The sequence below is a fragment of the Porites lutea genome, chromosome 11 (assembly GCF_958299795.1).
Source record: "Porites lutea chromosome 11, jaPorLute2.1, whole genome shotgun sequence".
In the NCBI taxonomy this organism is placed as follows: Eukaryota; Metazoa; Cnidaria; class Anthozoa; order Scleractinia; family Poritidae; genus Porites; species Porites lutea.
The window spans coordinates 21,283,947-21,305,480 of NC_133211.1; the positions used below are offsets into that span (position 1 = coordinate 21,283,947).

Genomic DNA, 21,534 nt, shown 5'->3' on the forward strand with positions numbered 1-21,534 from the left:
ACCAAGAGCTTGTACCCACTCTCCCTGTGGTTATCAAGTGGCTTGACCATTCCGAGGTTCGGTGGAAACTGGCGCAAAATTCGTCCACCATTACCACCAAACCACTTTGACCTCAGTCAGACCCCTTATTTCAAGGCCGGCTTTCCAGTAATGTCGACAGACATTCGCCAACTGCTCTTTGATTTTTCTTCCAAAAAAGCCGAGAGGGGGTCTATCGATTTACAATGCCGGCTCAACTTACCAGTACCAGTCACAAGAGCAGCAGAAACACCAGCAGAGGCAGCAGTAATCTTTCCGTCTCGAATTCAATCCACGTTCGACTTCCTCGAACTCGAGAGTGGCTTTCTTGATATTCGTCTCCTTGAGGTAAATTTCCAGCTGCGTGTTGGTCTGCAGAAAGTTGAAAAAGGAATGTACAATCCAAATTTCAGGTCACAACTAGGCTAGAACTATTGGAGGGTACACTCGCCGATGCGTGGAATTATTGCCCCAGGGCAAAGGGAGGAATAGATCAGTTCAGTCATAGTCCAAGGTCGTAGCAATCCACAATCAATAGTTTACCAGCGATTTTCCATATAATACAACTCCACCTACGAGTCCCTCGTTTATAGAGTCTTTATGGGACCATCTCAGCTGTCATTCCACATTCATGCGGACCTAACGTTTACTAAACTTTTCCATTTCATTTCCAGCTTTTTATAGCCCAAAGGTGGTGTGTACGCTTTACTACCAAAATTGAAAGTGTTGGCACCGCATTTTCAAGCTTGATTTCACTTCCCTCCAACCTTTTCTTTCAAGTTATAAGCCTGAGTCAAATCACAGGGCGCCCACACAATCTGTTTGTGTAACCAATTGTAATCAGTGGTAATCACTATTAGTAAATACCCTTGGATTTACTGTTTGCTTTATCTGTAGTCGTATATCGCTAAATATGTAATGGATCAATGTTAAATAAACGTTGTATTACCTTCCTTGCCGTTTATTGTCGTCCTTTTGCCTCAAAAGAGGTATTTTGAGTAATTTTTAAGGAATTTGAGTTTGCCGTTTACTTTTCCTCTCAAAGAGGAATTAGCAAAATAGCAACTACGATAGCCTCGCAATAGCGTTGCGAGTAAAGTTCAACTCACCCTCGTCCTGTCCTCAATCGGTTCACTGAAGTCGTAATACCATGATGAATCGTGCCTTCGGCTCTGAATAGATTCGCTCTGCAAGGTAGGTGTGATAGATATTCAGTAACAAAAGTGTGCGCGATACCCAACGAAAGTACAGTGAAATCCGTGTATAAAACGGTCACCCTCGGGAAATGGCCAAGTGACCGTTTATATAGATTTCTCTTAAATTATACCGAAAGTTTGGGAACAACGCTTTTTTTGAAAATAATAACTCTATTCACAGATTCAAAAATGAGATCTCTTAGCAATAATTTCCCTCGGTATTATTTACAGGGTGTTAGAAAGTAAAATATGGTGCTAAGAAAGGAAAGGTTAAACATCTTTTTTCTCTTTTTGCAAAAGTTATCAAAAGAGAATTGTCAAAACTCGTTATTAATATAATATTTTACCATTATTGTTTTTACAAAAGAAAAATCTGTATAAAAAAAAAAACAAAATAAAATAAAATTGTACTTTAAAATTGGTTCTTGGGTTCAGTTTTATCTTTTCGCGTTCTAAAGTCTTGAAGTCGGCTGTGACGAACTGTTTATAAGGCGCGAAGTACCAATTCGTCATTCGTGGATTCTCGCTCTGGTAGTTTTTTGTACATAGTGCTTTTTTCGGTCACACCAAAAAAATTCATTCAAATGTTCGGATAAAAATACTCATCGTAGAGGGCGGCATTTTTATTAATTCTAATTCTAAAAGTTTTAAGGCTGACAAAAATGTATGAGTGGTATAAAAACAATGCATGCAAGTTAAAAGTTTTAATACAGCAAAAAATGATCCTCTACAACGCTGTAATTTATTAGGGATTTAATTTGTTTGTTTGTTTTTTAACTTCGAGTTTAAGTCATTTTTATTTCCTCTGATCGGAAATGAAATTTTTTTCCCATGAAAATGTCACTCAAATGCTCGAATAATGCTCAATGCTTTTGCCTCACTTTAAAAAATGCTTGAAAAAATGCTAGCATAATGTAGAAAAACTTACACTCTGGATCTTTCGCTTGACCTGTGCATACACTCTAAATCAGAAAGATCTGTTTTAGCCCTAAAAACAGGGCCGTTTCGGTGAGTAAAATACAGTCCTATTTTTGGGTCTAATTTGGCTCCCTTAAATCAGGGCCAATACAGTCCAATTAGCTAGGGCTGATTTGGTTCCAGGGCTGAAATGGGCCCTACCGTGGGCTGGAATAGCCTTTTGATAGAGCTTTTTTGGCCTAAATTGTGCTCAAATGGCTCCAGGAAGGGCTGAATCAAACTTTGGCCTGCAGGGCTGAATTGTCACTTTGGGGCTGAAAGAGATATTTTTAATTTACGGTGTAATTCACTTAAAATTTTTGCGTCTGTTTTCCAGTCTGGCTGAACGGTGAGGACAGTTTCGTAAACCAGGAGAAAGGACAAAGCGCGAAAATAGTCGAGATCAAGAAAAATATGTAAAAATGAAAGCGATTATCATGCAACTTCCTCTCAACTGATGATCTTCTTTGAAAGCTTATAATGATCCGTCCTGAAGCTGATATCATCGAAGATATCTTAATTATCTGCAATGAAATACTGCTTATACTAAAATGCATTCGGCTGGAAGTTATCGTAATCAAACATTTGATATATTTAGTATAAAAGCGATCGCATGAAACCAATTTAAGTGCACTTGTAAATTAAAATGAAGTAGATTCCCTTATCGCCATGGATAAATGCTCACTCGAGCACTTAAAAATAAGTCTTAACTTCTTACACGCACTTATCAGACCACATGTTATCTCCGAATTTTTAAGCCCTATAGATTGGACATATTTGGCTTCATCGTTCAGCTTCAATTCAGGTCTTTTTTCTAAAAAAAATAAATAAAAAATACTGCATTGATGAGACCAACCCCCTATCAGTGAACTCACTCAACTCAGTGCAATCTATTACTTACTAACAAAAAAGGCTGTCCAAAAAGAAAGACATTTTTTTAAAAATAATGTTTGATGCATACAATAGGAAACCATACATTAGGTATAGTTTCCTTTTTCTACTTTGCTTTGAGTTGAATAGCGTATATGTCACTAAAAACTAAGCAGCGAAGATACAAAACACCTGCGCTCAACGTAGACATGGAACCGCATAACCGACTGATGCATTAAAACAAATTTTACCAGAAACATCCGCTTTCTTACAGACTTTATACTTTTCAAAAATAACAGCCAAAAAAATACTTTATGGAGCAAGATTTCCTTATTTCAATGGTTCTTAAGTAGTTTTTTAAAACGTCCAAAAGCGACTCCAGCTTGATTGACGCGATCTGTTGGTGACGGTGAAACATTAATAAGTGCGGTACTATAGACTTAACTTTGTTTTGACCAAGGCAAAATATAACCAAGTGATAGCCAGAGAAAATATCGTCCAAACTCCAGAAACCTTTAAAAAATAAAGAAGATTATTGTCGCATGTTTATTTCTATGTACAATGTTGTATACAAACTGTACGATTTTGTACATTGTACATTGAAATCCAAACAAACCATACACCCTAATTGCCTAAGTAATTCATTGTTATAATTTTCTCAACATAAAAGAGAAAACTGAAGATACAAATGCTTTCTATCACTAGGGTCCACTAGCGTTTTTGTACAGAGACCTGTAAATTCTTTTCACCTAAAAAAGGACCTCGCCAATTTTCAGGAAAATGTTTTTTCCTTCAGGCAATATTTCTAGAACACCCGTTGTATAATACGTAGTTCATGCTGCTTTTGCTTAATACTAAGAGGGTGAAAAAAAAATAAACATTGAAATCTGAATAAAAAAGCGAAATTTGATTAAGACGACGCGTTTTTACCTCTACTTTTAAGACCGGTGGATTCCAATCCGGAGTTCTGAGAGGTCATTCAAAAAAGGCTTCGGCAAATTTTGTTCTCAACTAAACGCGATATTATCATATCAAGCAAAAACCGCGAGCCGACATTGTCTTAATATTGAGTTCAATGGTCTCTAGAACCAATCACATGCTCGGTTAATTTCGAAGGCTGTTTTCTTTAAACAAAGGAGGATTCAATTAGTGGATCGAACAAAACCTTCCAAACATCTGAAAAAGGAAATTATAACACTGGTGTTGTCTAAACAAGACCAAGCTATTAACAAAAAAAAATCATCTTTTCTATTCTTTTGATCGCATTTTTACCCATTTAAGAGGCTGTAAAGAATAATCTTATGATCTTTTTTCTATGACTCTTAGCCATAAAATGCGTTTGTAAAATTGAGTCCAGATGAGCTTTTTAGGTGTGTATAAAATCTTGTGCACAATCATTCAAAAGTTAGTTGTTGATCATAATACCAAACTTTCCAAGAGCTTTGCAGCTGGCAACACAATTTGCGACCTGTTTAAATTTGTTCTCCGCTCGACGCGTTCTAATTGGTTGATGGAAAACTCCATCTCTGAAGTTAACACCTAGAAATTGTCACTGATTGTCCTAGGTAATTACATTGAATACAAAGAGGAAGTGCGTCAAAAGTTTACCAGATAATCGGTAAGTGGAGCAAAAAGAGTTTTCATGAAAACCTCTTGTTACCATTAAGAAACTCGCACTGATTTTACGAAGGAAAAATTGTTACTCGCACGGACAATATAATGCGTGGCACGTGCAGCGCAAATGTGTTTAAAATAGAGGGCAAGCGAAAGTAATGTTCAAACGCAACGTTAAGAGTCAAACCTGTATCAAGAATAAACTCCTCGAGAATAGCCTGTAACTGACAGTTTCAGTGTTGGATTATTTAATACAATGATTTGAAACTGAGCCTAAAAGCCCGGGCAGAACGTAGACCTGCACCGAGTTGCCGTTAGAGGGCCACTGGAGAAAACAGTTAATAACTTGTCTTACCCTCTTTAAATAAAAGGTTATTTTGACTTTTTTGGTGTTTGTGCTTCAGGTTACTTGGATTTTTGTTCACTTTTGAATTTACATGGCACTCGTAACCCAATCTTGACAATCTTTAGTCCTTCTTGGCGAGTTCCCCTAAAGCGGCTTTCGGCATTGCTGAACTCAATATTTTTGTGTGTCGATATGTGCTTTTAAGCAATGTCAGGAATGTGATGGTGGATTTTAAGCGTGGTACATGGATAAATGAGAAATATGTTTTTTTCAGTCAGGCCGCCATCCACAGAAAGTTATATGATGGTGAATTTTATCCTGGTGAATAATATGACTGGTTTTAAGACTTCATTGTCGTGAAAAGGCATAATTCGATTAATTTTCCTATGACGTGCATGAGAGAGCGAATCGTGGGCCGACCTGGCCAAGTCAGTATCGATGCCACCCTGTGAGCAGAGCTTCCTTTTGTCTTCTTGATCGAGGAGGAGAACAGGAGACTCAGCCGGAATCGCCTCAAGCCTTTGAAGTCGCCGCAGTCTAGTCTATAGGTTTAGTAAGCAAAACAACAACTCCGCACGTGTATCACGCTTCTTTGTACAATTCTTTGCCGAACTGCACGACTTCGACGTGAAAAGGCCTAATGTCACGTTTTATTCAGGATGTGAACAAGCGACGACGAATTTTTCTTTCTCTTCCTAGACTTAAGTGCAGTCCCCAAGAAGTCCACTCCACGAAAATTCGCCTACATTTGACATTTTTAGCGAACTAGAATAAATGCAACAAAGTTTGAAACAACTCGAATTCATTTAAAAGTGACGTTTTCGCTGCCGTCGCCGTTGTCGATCCTAAAGCACCCTAATCTGGTTTTTGAAGTGCGAACATTCGTTTATCGATAAACTGACGGTCATAACTGAGCTCGCCGTACCAAGCCCACGGCTATTAGGCCTGGGTTCTAAACTCCTAGCAACATGCAGCGCATGCTCAACAAAGATTTTACACGTACTCGATTCCATTTATAATCCATTCATGCAGAGTCTTTCTCAAGTACGCCCATACTGCATAATTTATGCTGCTTAACAAGAGCATCATCCTAAATACCATCAGACTAGGGAGCTTTACGCAGCGACGACGGCGCAGTCAACGAGAACAACAAAAAAGCAATAGGTTTAGATTGGCAAAACAACAAATGTCCACGTGTATAACGCTACTTTGTTCATTTCTTTGTCGTCACTGCTCGACTACGACGTGAAAATGCCTAATTTCACGTTTCGTGTAGAACGCGAACACAATACAACAACTTTATTTTTCTTTTCCTGAACTTCGATACATTCTTTTAGAATTCAACTCGAGAAAAATGGCCAACATTTGACGAACTGAACGAGATGAAATAAGTCCGATAAAGTTTGAAGAAGAGCGACTTCACTTTTTAAGTGACGTTTTCGTGGCGGTCGCCTTCGTTGTTGTTTCTCCCTATTAGTGACTAGAACTTGAAGAAGCTGGACTTGATATTCCAGTTCCCGCGAACAACACAAAAGGAAGAAGGCAACTGACTGAGCTGGAATCAGTTAGCCACGCATTGTCTGTAAATCTTAGAATGACGGTCGTATTGTCAAAAATAACATTGTTTCCATATTTCATTCTTTGTTTTAGGCGACACAAAATGAGGGCTTCAAAATCTAATCACTGATCTTCAGATTTATTCATGCGGCATAAAGTTTGGTTACAAAAAACGTCTTATTATAAAAAGATTTCCAAATGAATTCTTACCTTGCAGACCTCGTTTTATAGTTTCTCCGAGTTTAATTCAGGATCGAAAAACAGTGATATATATAATTCCTGGCTTACGATGTACCAGAGCTGTACTGATACCCCCACATCTCTCGAAAAAATGTTCCTAGTCTTCCTGTTTATCTTAAAGGTGAAATTAAGCAAAGCAACGGTTCGACTTCCTGTTTTTTCCCGAAGTGCAGAATTTCAAAAGTGCGATCTTGCTGTGAATGTTTGCTAATGAAACAGGTTACAAGTGGTCATTAGAGTCTCTATCAATTGCTTTCGGAAAATTTGGTTTTCTGGGTTTCTAGTTATCGTAAATTTCTAGCCTTGCCGCAAAACTGAGAATATAATCTGTTCACAGTTTTTGGCTTTTCTCTTCAGATCGCCTAGCGCGCGTACGAAATTTAAACCTCGGGGGATATACTGACTGATGGCTCGTTGGATTCCACGAAAAGAACATGGGGTACAGACTTCAAAAAATCAGCACGGGAGGGTTTATTTAATCGCAAAGCGAGTTCAAACTCAAATTGACAGGTATCAACATAGACTTCATACGGGAGCACCTAAAGACCTAATTTTTCAAATACGTCATAATGAATGGAGTAGCCGTCCGTTCATTAGAAAATTCTAGGGGACCTTTTGCAATTTTTAGGAGAACTTTTCTCTTTAGCAATAATAGCAATATCTTGGTAATAAAATGTGAAAACACAACCTCCGAAAATCGTAGGTGAGTTCGTAGGAAACTGCAAATATCTTCGACGGATAGAACGCTTTGTCCATGATCAGAATACACACTAAACCGCCTAAGAGGAGATTTATTATTCAACTCAAATGGTGCATTTCATTGATGTTTAGACGACTTTACTCTATGTATACTTGGCTCGCATTCCGGCTTTGTTCTCCGCCCTGTGTCGACGTTTGAAAGAAATGTCGAACTGGCTGGTGTGTGGGTCCGTCTGACAACTGAATACAGTCGAATAAAAATCATTTTTTTTGTGTGTGTGTGTTTATTGTATGCAGTAAAACCCAACGACTAAAAACTTGGATTTTAAGAACCTGTGAGGATAAAATTTGCCAGTTAAGCCTCCTCTATATATAAGAACCTGTTTAGCCTAAATTTGAAACAGGTTCTTATTTCAGTTTTAAAATCTGTGGAAAAATTCTGTACACTTGGGCAAATTAAATAAGTCAGCATTAAGGATCTTCTTTGGAGACATAGGTGTCTTATTACTCCAACTGCAATTGTAATGGTACTAGGTTTTACCTGAGGAATGAGCTGAATAGGTATGTTATATTTTTTTCTTCAGAAAATTAAACCTATGTAATAACCTAAATAGCCTAAAAACCTGTGCTAAGAACCTGTTTAGGCTAACTTAGAAAAATCCAGGTTCTTAGTCGCGGGGTTTTACTCAAGAGACTCTAAAGGGGACAGAGAGGGCATCCCCCATATACAGCCTATTCCATAGGTAATTCGTCTCGAGTTATTTTTAGAATCGGGATAAAGTTACCTCGCGCGAGGCGTGGATGTTTCGTGGAGGTTTCGCATGACCAAACGCAGTGCAAAACATGTCGGGCGAGAGGCAATGAAAGCGTAAAAAGATCGAGAGCATTCCTGAATATTGAAGCGAAATGAGTCGGCGCTCACCTGGAAAAAAGGAATCGCTGGACTCTTTGACAGCCCGTGAAATCAGTTTAACTCGAAGTTGTAGTAACCTAAGTGCTTTAATAAAATGAGAAATTTCGCCGGTCTATTGAAACCGGTCGTTTTTACAATTTAGGGAGTTTAAGATCCAACGACGCGGACGACAACTAGAACGTCAAAAAAACAATAGGTTTAATTAGCAAAACAACAACTTCGCACGTGCAATACACTTTTTTGTTCATTTCTCTCCCGTTTTTGCACGACTACGACGTGAAAATGCCTAATTTCGCGTTTTATGGAGGACGTAAATTTTATTTCTCTTTCTGAGCTTGAATATGGTCCCTTGAAATTCAGCTTTAGGAGGGTTCGCCTACAATTGACAAAGTGAGTGGGTAAGAATAATCGCTATAAAGACTGAAAAAATAAACAGCAAACCAGAAATTGCTCTCTTCAAACTGTAAATTATAAATGATCCTGAGAGAATATTCAGTGGGATTTCCCTGCTCTACTGTTAGCTCTATACAAGAGAGGAAGGGCGATTCTTTTTTAATTTCGGTTTCGCTGACACAGCTTTCGCAGAAATCTTGCTGTAGTCGTTTTCGTCGACAAAAGGAATAGCAAAATCGCTCTCCGCGTCTTCCGCCATTTTGTTATGCGTCATTTCGTGAAGGACGCGTGGCTCTCAGCGTGGGTCATCCACGCGAAACACATTCGCGCTATGTGATTGGCTGTTGTCTAATCCCCCTTGAGATCTGTGGTGTTAAAAATAACTCGAGACGAATTACCTATGGAATAGGGTGTATATGGGGGATGCCCTCTCTGTCCCCTTTATAGTCTCTTGGTTTTACTGTATTTGTCATTCTTTGGTAATTTTCTAAGTTTACATCAACACGTTTAGTAGACTGGGGGCCGGAACATGTCACAAGGATTTTGCTACTAATTAAAAGCTGTTTTAGGTCATTTTTGTTCTGCAGTCATCATTGCTTCGTATCTTTATCCTTCCCCAACATGCTCCCGTGTAAATTATAAAGAAAATATCAAACAAATTTAATCAGGAAGCACTAATGATAATAACTTTTTGGTGATTTTCGCAGGTATAACATTAAAACATGGAAACGTTGGGACAATTTTTTCAAGAGTTTTATCAATGTCCATCCGTAGCTTGCCATCCGTTGTAACCATAGTTAACGACAACAACAAACAAATTTTATTGAAAATTGGAAATATAACCAATTACATTACTTCCCCACCCGCAAATAGCTTATAAACTAATCGAGTTATTAAAGTGAAATGGTTATGAAACCCGTTAGACTCTCTTATTATATGTTTTTGTTAGTTTTTTTTTTTGGACCTGACCGTGCACAACGGTCAATAGCATTCCTATCATTTTGAACTTACTGACTAATAGAAACATTGCATTAATTTATTCAGTCACCATTTGTGAACAAAAAACTAAGGATTGTGCATGGTCAGGGAACTTCCAACATAAACTACTGAGCACCGTTGTTTCCAACTTTGATTTTTGCACCTTTCATAACCAGTCGCCTCTACTACCTATGTTGCAACGGAGGACAGGAAACAAATTTGGTCTTAAATAACAAAGATTGGACGGTTATTTTTGGAATTCAGTTGATAAGAAAAAAAGTTTAAGCTCCTGCCTAGCAAATAGCGTAGCCTCTTTGAGACCACATTTGCTTCAAAAATGGTTCACATATTATTTAATATGTTTTTGTCATTCACCAGAACAATTAACATAAGAATTAAATTGTGCTTTTGTTTAAGTTGTTGTTGTTTCCGTACAAATTGATATTGTTGTTGTTTTCACAAACAGTTGAAAAAGACGTCAAAACTACTCAGTAGCGTAAATGTTCTCTTAACTTGATTTCAAAACCTGAAATGTGCATTCAAAGATTTCAATTATGGACAACATTGAGATTTACCAACATGTTTTCAAGTAGATCGATAAAAGCGTGGGCTGAAGAATCCCATTGCTTCGCTTTGGGTTCGGCCCCGTTCAAAAGCACATTATATGTGCCGAATTTAATGCTATAAGTACTGTTTAAAAAAAAAAACTCGCAGTCGTGTACTACCAGGTTTTAAAAACTCGAGGCGAAGCCGGCTTCAATATTTCTGATATAAATCAACTCATTCCTGCACTGATATTTAAATTTGGGTTTTTTTGGTCTAAAAATTGAACGTAAAGTTTAGCCGTCTTTAAAGACTCTCATTAAAATTTTTAATTAAAATTTCTTTTGTTTGTGGGTGGTTTTGAGTTCACTGTTCTTCAAACAAATATTAAAGAATGGCACGAGAGGCCTGTGGACCTATGATTGTGAGTACTAAAGCAAAGTTCGACAGCTACAATGTCAGGAACAGTGTATTGATCATATCCCATATTACCTTTCGGGATTGTCGCGTGCATATTTTTTCCGACAACCTTTCTCGAAATTGCTGTATGTAAAATGCAACGTTTAAACCGGGCCTATATATCGGCGAGTTTAGCTGAGAATTAGCTCAGCTGAAGAGCCGGGGGCATGATCGCAGGCTACGCGAATGATTGATCGGTCGACTGACCTGAACCAAATTTGCAACCTCGGATATTGCATTTCTAGCTTTCTCATTGGTTCACTGGATCTCATTTTCAGCCAGCTTTTTTCAGTCAGCTGGGTTTCAGCCAGTGAAACCCAGCTGAAACGAAAAGGTTGAGATCCCTATCGCCGGTAAATTTTGATCAAATCAGCACAGAGGACAACTATAAACTGAGGCAATTTACCCGGCAATTGACGAGGAAACCTTAGCAAAATTTGTAAAATGTATTCACCAAAGGGACTGAGATATTTTAGTTCACAGACGTTTTTCTCTGATCTCTGCCTCGCTGGCACCGAGAGTAAAGCAACAAGCATCTGAAGCTAGGGATATTTTGGTATCAGCACTGACAATTATAGATATCTCCCCATGTAAATGTGTAATTTACATGTGTTTATAAACTTGAGAGGTAGCCTTAGGGTATATGCAATCTCATGTCGTCTACGTGCATATTATTTTCTATTATGTTATTATAATTATAATATCTAAAAGTCACCTCCACGGTAGGATTTCTTGATACCTATGAATTATCTGTTTTGCAGCCGAGTTTTAGGCCTAAAAAGTGAATGAAACAATTTAAACACGTCTGTTGTTCTTTAGAAACACCACAACGCCATTATGATTTCCAAGTCTTCTGAAGTGGCTCATGTCTGCAGGTTTTCTTCAAATTTGAGCCAAATTCCCTCATTTCCAAAGCTTATTAAGTTTAAAAATAACAGTAATTTGCTCAAGGAAACGCTCACCTGCATTTTATTAATTTTCTCACTGGAGAGATATATTGTGAGTTATTTTTCGAAAACTTGAAATTATTGTCTTTCTTTGAGTAGTAAAGGTTTTCTGGTGTTGTTGTTGTTTCTAAAATTGAAAAGATGATATATAATGCAAATTTGCCCATATCGAAAATCCCCTTCACCGCTCCAGAGTTCTTCTTTACTATGTATTTTCATCTTGAAGCGAGCAGGGAAATTTTCAAATGAGAGAGTGGATGAAACAAAAAAACAACAACAACTATATCTGCAGGATAAAAATAAATTTTGAAAGAGCATTAAAAATCTAGGCAGAAATTTGTTCGGCAAATGAGTCAGACAGTAGAGTTGCTATTACAAAAATAGATTAAAGGTAAATTTAACATTACCTTCAAAATTATTGACCTTGTCTTTTTACATTTATATGGCTAGATCTCCTGGGTTGCTCAAGTCAAATGATATTTTTCGAAACAAGCAGGTTTCTTTCCTTTTTTAACCCGCAACAGCTCGAGGACCGAGAAGACTTACCGGTATTGTCGATCTTTTGCCTTACTACGTGGCTTCGACGGGGCACTGACGTTTTGGAGCCGCATTAAAAATATTTTTTCCGTATGCTAAGCAACAGACAAGGCATTTAAACGTTGTCAGAATTATTGTTTGAGGAAAACTAGCGGTTTAATACAAAGATAGAGAAAACAACTTGAGATCAGTGAGAGAATATTAAATATCGTATCAGAATGTAACTCGCCAAATTTTGTTGTACACGACTTACCTTCCAACTTTTCGCGCTCATCACCCATAAATAGTACACAGTTCCTCTGACACCAGGCAAGATTACCACAACAAGTCAAAGACGGAGCTAATTGGGAGGTTGTTTACCTTTAAAATAAAAAAATAAGACAAAACTGAGGTTAAAAGCTCGGATGTAACTTAGACAACTCTTTGGTATAAGTTTTCATCTCATGCGATAAACATTTCGAGGCAAGCGGCGCTGGAACTCAATAACGTACCTGCGAGAGCGAGATTCAGCTGAGTTGTTTGACCAAAAGCTGTTGTTATTTTGCGGGAAAACCTGACAAGCGATACACTGACGACTCCGGGAAATAAACGTTTGTTACCTACAGCGCGATGTTACGCATTTCATTGGCTTTCTTTACCTTAGTAACCACGTTGGGAACACGGAAAAGTTGTTTTCCTCTAACAATATCCGGTTAAAAGATGTTGAATTCCCACTAATCAATATGCCAAAAAGGTGACATTTTCAAAATGATAAATGAAAATTCGAACAAATTTGCATAACATAGGTAGGGTCTTCTTGGTTTGGAATTAAATGACAAATGAGATTCCCAAAACTTACCAGAAAGTCACGTTGAACCTTTGACGATCGCTTCGTTTCACGTAACGAAGTGTACAACTTTTTTCCTGACTGTGATCGCTTCCACGTTGCGGCATGTAAAATGAAATTGCTATCTAGGCTGTTACAAAATAATTTTCTTAAAAATGCCTTGCTTGCTTATGTTATTTGTTTACACAGCTTAGAAAACAAAATAGCAATTAGTAAATTTTGGGAGGAGAAGTTTGAAGTAAATTTTGTTGGTAAAAATCGAAGACGTGAAGTACAATTGTCTCAGAGATTAATTTAAACGTTTCAAGGAGAGAAACCGTCAAGAAAAAAAAACCTTCAAAGGGCTTGTTTTGGACTGGAACATATTTTTTGCCTCGCCCGGAAGCTCTGGTATAATGCAAACAGTGACGTAGGAGGCCGCTGAAAAAACATCTGCGTAAAAACGTTTTTAATTCACTTTGAAACTTAGTGATTGCATAATTGGAGTTGTTCACTGTGTTTTTAACTATACTCATGAACGACACGAAATAAATGTCTTTCCTTCTAGTATTTCAATACTAGGGACCAGGCATCATCGGGATGCGGCCGGGAACGATTTATGGCTAAAAGTTCTAGACGCGACTGAAAACCTGGCCACAGAACGGCGTCGAGGACATAACATCATGTTTCTCCCCTGTCGTTGCGAGGTTATTTTGCCGGTGATTATGTATGCGCAATTTTCGAAGAATGGTTTTTATTGAAACCGATACATAAAAAAGGACAAAAGGTGGTACTTGTTACACGTTTTGAATTGAGACCTCGAAACAGAAACTAAACTGATCTATTAATACCAGAAGCCGTTGTATCCTTCACATGTGATCCGTCTTAAATTTCAGAAAAATTCCCTGCTTCGCTTTTCCGACTGGAAGCAAGGAAATATAAGTCTGGCTTAGTACTTCGGCTAGTAAATAGTAACGCTGATTAGAGGGTTGGCCCCTTACTTGAACAAGAGCCTAACTCCAGTTTGCCATGCCTTTGCTGATTTTTCACTGAATCGAAAGTAATTGAGAAGCTTCCCTTTGGGTACCCCTCCCCGGTAATGCCTTAAGCCTTAAAATTCTTTCGGATTAAGTTTATTGCAATGTGTGACCATTTTAAAGCTGTTGAGAAGCTAGTACAAAAGGGTTTAAAAGAAAGACAAAATCTCTGCTCGTGCATTGATCACTCTTTTTTGGAACATTTCTTTGCCTTCACTTACGCATCTCCGTTATGGAGGAAGTTAACCGTCACCTGACGACCAAGTTTTTTCTTTCACTTTCTGAACGTCTATGCGGACGTGGACCCTAATAAGTCCAGCTCCAGGAAAATTTAATTCGATTACGCAAAATGGCCAAATTTTACAGTAATCGCAATAAAATTTAAAAGAACAGCAGTGCGCTTTATAAGTAATGTTTTAGCTGCTGTCGCCATCACTATAGTTGCTCAAAAATTATTCGATTCCTTCGCGGTACTATTAATCGCCTAATTGAAGCCGTTTTCGAACCTTAAAAACTTATAGTGACTCCGAGGGTGTATGTACGTGTGTGGGCACGCACACGTATGTCTTTTCAATAGCAAATAGTAAATACATCCAACAATAAGTAAATTAAATTTACCCAACGGATTTCAACTTCTTCGAATTGTTTTCTTACCCAAAATTAAGTTAAAAATCGGAGATCAACAAATCCTTGTCGCCTGTGTTATTTTACTCACCTTTTCTTGGTTTGTTCAGCTGAGGTTATAAGGTAATACGGATCGGACGGCATGCATCTCTTTCCTAAATGACTTAGATGTCACATTAGACTCCTATTCAGGAACCTTGAAAATGAAATAAACTATCAAGATGCAGACTAGGTCACGTTCGCACTTTCGTAAGTAGTACTAATATATTTTTTACGTGCACCATTCAGTATGCAGTAGAAATAAAGTGTCAAGCCCAAAACCCACCAGTGAGAGAAATTAGTCGGCAGAAAATGGAGGAATGACATAGCTTTTTTGTTATAAATGTTTTTATAGAAAATTCTTTTCCAAAAGAGGATATCAGCATAGCTTGCGCTACTGATGTCCGACTTGTACCACTTTTCATGACAGGTGTCAATCATAACTTTTCGGAGGAGATCGAACCGAGTGTTGCTTGAGGCGTCTTAAAATATGACTTTTTAAGATAAGATAAGAAATGCTACATTTGTAAATGAGGCGAGATTATTAGCTCATAACAATGATAGAGTACAAGAAATTTACAAAATGACATGGAAACAAAAGTAAACAATTTCTTAGCACGGCAGATCACGTTTGATTACGCGTTTTAGTTTTTTTAAAGTGAAAATGAATTGCGACGAAAGTATACAGCCTTTATATATACCCATTGGACCGCCTTGTCTCCAGGTCAATTCGCGCTATCGGAGCGAGCGGAGGAGGGGGTATCATGGAACAGAGCGCGAATGTGACGTCGCATCCGAACTCGTCGAGGGCGACTGGGAACAAGGCTTCACACTGGGAAAAGTTTTCTTCGCATCTTCGCTTTTTGAGCTGGCAAGGGTTGTTTGATTAAGAGGTCGAGCCTTTCATGTACAGAATATTTAACAATTATTCCTCGAGCCCGAGTGGGTTCTGAGTCAATACCCTATGAGACCGAAGGCCGAATGGGATATTGACTCAGAAGCCATGAGGGTAAGAGGAATAATTGTTTTAGTAAAATCCAACTAGTTGGTCAAAAAAATCGAGACAAAACAACTTTAGCTAGTTAAAGCTAGACTTTAATCCTTTTTTGCCGCCAAAAAGCCCGCGCTTTTCGCTACTAGTGGGCTATAACATATAGCCTAGTGGTAGCTCAACCAATCAGAACGCTGCGTTGATAATAGACCACTAGTTGGATTTTACTAAAATGCGTTAGTTCTGAAAAGTTATCACATAGAAATTTTGCATCAGGTTCGGCGTACGTACGTTTGTAAATTGGGGTCAGCCCAAAATTCGAATCAAGTTCGACTTATGAATAGTTGGCCATCCGAAACAAGCTTAAACATCTATCAAACATTAGATTGTTTTCCTGCTCTGGAAACATGGCTTTGTCAAGAACAATTTCATACTCAGGACAAAATAGTGTTCAAAAAACATTTGAACGTTATAACAAGTTCTTCATTAGTCAAGTGACAGCTATTAAGTGAATGTCGTTGATCACCTAACTATTTAAACGCGCCGTGTTTGAGGTTGTAGATCCACCTATATTTTGATTAAACAATTGATCTGAAATGAACATAGATTTATTGACAATCGACTAGCTAAAGCAACTGAGATAATAAGAACACTAGAATTTCATCTACCTTAAGACTTTAGGTATCATTTGCGTCAAAAATCTTGACTTTGTCTGATAACGATAAATGTAATAAAAGCAGTAACTATTGATATGAATGAAATACTAACACTGGTGGTTTTTAGAATTTGTATCCCATCCTTATTTTATGATTTGGAGAACCAGTAAATATATTTTAATTGGCAATTATTTCCATAAAACCAAATATTGCAATTTAACATTATCTTCCGAGGTCTAATGAAGACCCATAGTTGGTTTCAGCAAAACATATTTTCCTTATTTATTTATTTATTTTTTATAAAACGGACGATACATTCATCAGAAACAAAAATGCATTGCAAAATTATTTCTTATGCCTTAAATTGTTCTAGTGCTTACCCCAGATAATTCCAGAGAATACTTGATTCATAGAAACCGAAAATTCTTTAGGAAATTGTTTCTCTCTCGAGCCATTTAGTCTGCTCCGTCGAAATACATTGTGCGATTTCGTCGCTGGAGAATATAATCCATAAAACAAGACTAAATTTTGTCATACAGCAAATTAATATTTATAAACATTTGTTAATGTTTTCCACTACCCTGGCTAGATGACATATCTCTAAACGTCACCTATAATCGAACCTATAAACTGCCGCAATGCTTCATATTTAGTGTTTATAGCCAGCAAATAAAGTAGCCCTAAAACTTGAGTCAATTAATGAGAGATCTTTAACCATTTAACAGAATTCATTGAGTCACTGAGGTACTTTTTGTGTCGCAATATTCAATGTGTTAGAAATATAATTTAGACTTCTTTCTCTTTAACACGAGGGCTTATAAATAAAGCTATTGTATTCGGGCAAGCTATGTCATGTATGTCACTGTACAGGCCTCGCAAGGACAGAAGGGAAGGGGCAAGGGAGCTTGCGTTATCAGCCCCACCCCTCGTATCTTAGTTTCTAGCATCAAGTTATCTTTGCGACAGAGACAACTCAACAAGAGAGTTTTTTACTTTACCATATTGTGCTTTGTCGTTTGTTTAAAGTTCTAATTGACTTAATCTCTGCTAAGCGAAAGTCTGAATTACGCCGAACTTGTTTGGCTGGAAATACAACTTCATTTTCGTTCAAAAAGACCTCGCTTCCACTTCGTTGCCTGACTGCTCCAAAAGACACACGCCTCAAGTCCATCGATCCGAACTTTCCTTTGCTTCGTCTTCTGCAAGACTTGAGGCCAGTACCACTTTCTTGACCACTATCATAGCTTGCTACGTCACTTCCGCTAAGTGAGGGAACACTTCCACTTCCGATCGATAATCTGCTGGACGCACTGTGGTAATCACTTCCGTCAGAACCCAGGCTTCCTCGGCTAAGCCAGCGCTTTGGCTTTAGTGGGGCTTCCATGGCTATCTCTGCATGGTCGGACTCATCTGAACCCAGACTTCCTCGACTGTGCCAACGTTTTGGTTCCAATGGCCTTTCCATGATTTCCCCAACTTGATCGGATCCATTAGAGCCTAAGCCCCCTCGACTGAGCCTACGCTTCGGTTTCAGCGGCTTCTCCATCACTGTGTCGTCAGCATTATCAGACTCATCTGAAGAGTCGTATGGTAAGGCATGCTGGGAAAGCTTAAAATCTTGAATGCTGTTGTTCAGATTCAGAAGTTGCTCAAGTAACTGCATATCCTGTCTTCTTAAAGAATTCTAAATAAGGAAACAAAAACACCAGTACAATAGCGAAATAAATAAATGAATAGAAGCTTTTCAACGGAAAATACATCTGTGCGCAAGGTTTAGTTGTTTAGGCACGGCGCAAAGGCGTCCAAGCCAATTTCCATCAAGGACTCGCCGGTGCCGCCAGATAATCCCAGCTAGCAATAGTGTTTGAAATGCAGCGGGGGAGGGGTAAGGAGGGAGGTTTTTGACACTTTTGATTTATTGTTTGAAGGGTAAAAGCAATGTGAAGGAATTTTTCCTTGTCGGCCAATTAATTTCGCTTTAGTCGTTTGCAAAGCACGCAAAAATGCTTTTGTGTAAACAAACAAAATTGGGCGCCGGGAAACGTGTTAAGGCTAGTGCTATATTCTTCTTTGGTCCCTGTTCGAAACCCTGCCAAGCAGGTGTTTTTACATGTATGTAATAAAAACTGCTAACATCATAGGTGTCTACGTCAAAGTGCCGTGATTTTATCTACGAACGTGCATCAATCAAACCGTTTAATTTATAAAATATGCCGCTTGTGTACCAAGAGATTAACTAAAGATTTAAAACGTGAGTGGGGGCTGACTTGACCCCCCAAAAATGTTTGTCTTTTAAATGTAAAACAGAAGCGAATATACGCGGAATCCTCTTGTTTTAGTTTTGAACAACGAGTAAAGAATTAGCGCAAACAAAAACCTCAGTTCTCTACGCAAAAAGCAGTAATGAATATGATTTTACTTATGCCAAGGCAACATCGAAAATAATATTTAGTACTATTTTAGTTACAAATATGTTTGATTTCCAATGTATGTGGTCTGTTCAAACAAGGCTTAAGTTAGAGGCGATCAAGTTGACTCTGTATTGTTTGCCTTCTCTGGCCTTCCGAACAGTGAGGGGGAACGTAAATGGTAAACTAAGCGTGGAGTCGCCTTGTACCGACTTATAAAAGACAGTGATACTTAGTTGTTGCCAGTTTCAATGACAGTTGCCGACTTTGCCAGTTTCGTCCATGGAGATCACTTTACAGAAAACAAATTTTCTTTTTCTTTTGTTTTCGAGGAGATCAATAGACAATTGTTTGCGGTAGTTGAAAAAAGAAAAATGACAATTTTACTGAAAGATTTCTTGAGGAAGATGGCGACCGAGGTTATCTAATGATTTTTTATAAGGGCTGTTGACGAAAAAACCTCAGAATGTTGGCTGCAAACAATTCTAGGAGTGTGCTGATTTAGTCGAAGAATTCAATAGCGAGTTAAGTTTATAAACATTATAAACGCATCGACTAGTGCTGTCTGAATCTTTTGACAGTTTCTGTCGTAATTATTTAACTTCATAGTCATCTTAAGTTTTCCGTCCGAAGATAGGCTTAAGACCCATGACCTTAAAATAGCCGGCAAAATCACTTCTTGGTTTGTTTTGTCTTCAGCTCAAGTGTTTTGTTAAGCACTAGCTTTCAAAGTGATAAAAATAACAACTTTGTTTTACAAACTTCCCTTTTTTATCGACAGCAAAAAATTCTTTGAACAATTCGGATGTATGGCCCGCAAATTTTATCGCGGACTCAAAACTTGCCGGCTGTGCTTTTGCGTCAGTTCATATTGTTCGTTGCAATCTGTTCAAAATCTTGTATTCTTTAAAAAAAAAACAAAAAGAAAACAGAAAATTAGCTCCCTTAAGTTGAACACAAATGCCCCTTTGTCCTCATTTTTTTTCTAAACACAGTAAATCCAAAAGCAGGTCGATGACATAATTGTCTTCAAAAGCTATACAAAGAGCTTATTCGTTACCAGGGAAAAAATGCAAAAGGTTGGGCATCGCTTTTATAAACCGCTGTATGTGCTTCCGAAAGGAAACGTGAGTCAACCTGCAACTTGAAGATATAGCTGTAAAGCGATTAATTTTCGTTTAATTTCAAAACGTAAAACCTTTATAAACAATTTAGCGGCGAATGTGAAATTGCTGCTGAGAGCTTCGCGCGCAAAGAGACAAAGCGAATTTAGGAGTTCACACTTCTGAGGCAGAAATATTAGACCTGAACAAAGGAGATAAGAAGCGATTTCTAAAGACATTCACGGCTATTGTGTTGCTTATAACTCGCGGCAAGAACAAGCGGATAAATATCTGCAGTGTACGCAAAATGCTCACGTTGTCTTGATATGACCACTAAACGGATATTATGGCGCATTGATTGAACATAACGGGAAATATGTTTTCAGTTTTTCAAACTTTTTTTGCAAACTTCATATTCATCCCTATTCCGCATTAAAGCATTTTGCTATAAATATTGACTAAAATTTGTCATAAAACTTACGTTAGCCTTCTATACTGTTTCTAACAACAAGGTCGATTAGATTTTATCTATGTCCTTACCATTTCATGTCGAAGCTTTGCAAGGGATACATCTAATGAGCCCTTGCGGCGATTTAGCCCGCTTCTATCTTTTACGGCACTTTGAGAATCATCACTGTCGACGACGTTTCGAGGCAAACTAGCCATTGACTGCGCTTTTACAAGCTGCGGTTTGACTCGGACACTCTTCGGCTTTAGATTTATGGTCAAGGCACTTCTTTTGACATTAGTCGAGTTGTGTGAATGTTCTACTTCTGGAATATTTTCTACAGCTTCGTCATCTGATTCTGCTCCCAGCCTCTCGCAAGTGAGCTCATAACTTCCACATACATATCCTGTCTTTATCTTCTGATTTTTGCTTTCAAAGAACTGCGCATCTAAACAAGTTTCATTTTGCCATTGTTCGGGTCTTTCGTTAGAAACCTGCTGCCAATCCAATACAGTAATTATTTCACTTTTCGGGCGAACGAAAATTTGCCTTCGCGGAGTCGCCATCTCCTTCAGTCTGGTATCCAAACAACTCTCTTTCTGGGCAAGTGTCGATCCGTCGTCGTTAAAAAACTGTCGTTTTGTGGTTTATAACTCGCCAACATAGGAGAGCGGACGGAAATTAGCAAAAGGTGCGACGTCATTTATTTTATAGAGGGAACAATCGGGTATTGACCTCAATGATTTGACAACTTTCTATTGTTCTACAAACCATACTCGGCGGCAGCAATCAAAACAGCCTCACATCCACATTAACCGGTAATAGGCAACTCTCTTATGTTAAAAAATAACTTCACCGAAAACGGACGAAAAGCGCTCTTGCTCATTTAAAACATGCCACATTTAAGACGACAAAAAATTAAATTCAACAGGGCCTATAAACCTTTTGTGTTTCTGAAAACCCAGTTTTCTCACACCTTCGTGTAAAATACTTTTCGAAAGTTGAGCGCATTCTTATCATTTCGTTTTCGTTATCCAGAATAAACACTGTTTGGACAGAAGGAGTGGAGGTGCCATATTTAAACCGATATTTTAACATATGAATGCATTTTCGTGACGAAGATTTTTAATCCCGCGTGACCAAAATTAAGAGAAAA

At 38.1% G+C, this 21,534-nt stretch overlaps 2 protein-coding genes across 4 annotated transcripts in view; both read right to left on the reverse strand.

Annotated features, from left to right (window-relative positions):
- LOC140951749 (regulator of G-protein signaling rgs-2-like) overlaps positions 1 to 14,956 on the reverse strand; it is a 32,588-nt gene extending 17,632 nt beyond the window's left edge. The window contains exons 1-4 of one of the 3 annotated variants that reach the window (XM_073401075.1): positions 14,825 to 14,956; positions 12,521 to 12,627; positions 1,128 to 1,205; positions 242 to 390 (exon numbers count right to left, since the gene is read on the reverse strand). In XM_073401075.1, coding sequence (XP_073257176.1) covers positions 242 to 390; positions 1,128 to 1,205; positions 12,521 to 12,541 — 248 coding nt within the window. In that variant the 5' untranslated portion in view covers positions 12,542 to 12,627; positions 14,825 to 14,956. Of the gene's footprint in view, positions 1 to 241; positions 391 to 1,127; positions 1,206 to 12,520; positions 12,630 to 12,766; positions 12,907 to 13,105; positions 13,128 to 14,824 lie in introns of those variants that run through there. The other 2 variants (XM_073401077.1, XM_073401076.1) reach the window with 2 other exon arrangements.
- A 2,324-nt stretch (positions 14,957 to 17,280) lies between these two features.
- On the reverse strand, positions 17,281 to 21,168 carry LOC140952139 (uncharacterized). The gene is made up of 2 exons (XM_073401565.1): positions 20,471 to 21,168; positions 17,281 to 18,103 (listed from the first exon to the last, which is right to left on the reverse strand). Exons 1-2 carry the CDS (start codon positions 20,942 to 20,944, stop codon positions 17,414 to 17,416), a joined length of 1,164 nt encoding a protein of 387 aa, XP_073257666.1. The 5' UTR covers positions 20,945 to 21,168; the 3' UTR covers positions 17,281 to 17,413.
- Positions 21,169 to 21,534: the final 366 nt, after the last annotated feature.

Excerpts from the sequence above, each read along its gene's own strand:
- LOC140952139 (XM_073401565.1), bottom strand. The coding sequence starts at position 20,944 with ATGGCGACTCCGCGAAGGCAAATTTTCGTTCGCCCGAAAAGTGAAATA. Across the intron at positions 18,104-20,470 it reads CAAAGCTTCGACATGAAATG|AATTCTTTAAGAAGACAGGA; the intron begins GTAAGGACATAG and ends TTCCTTATTTAG.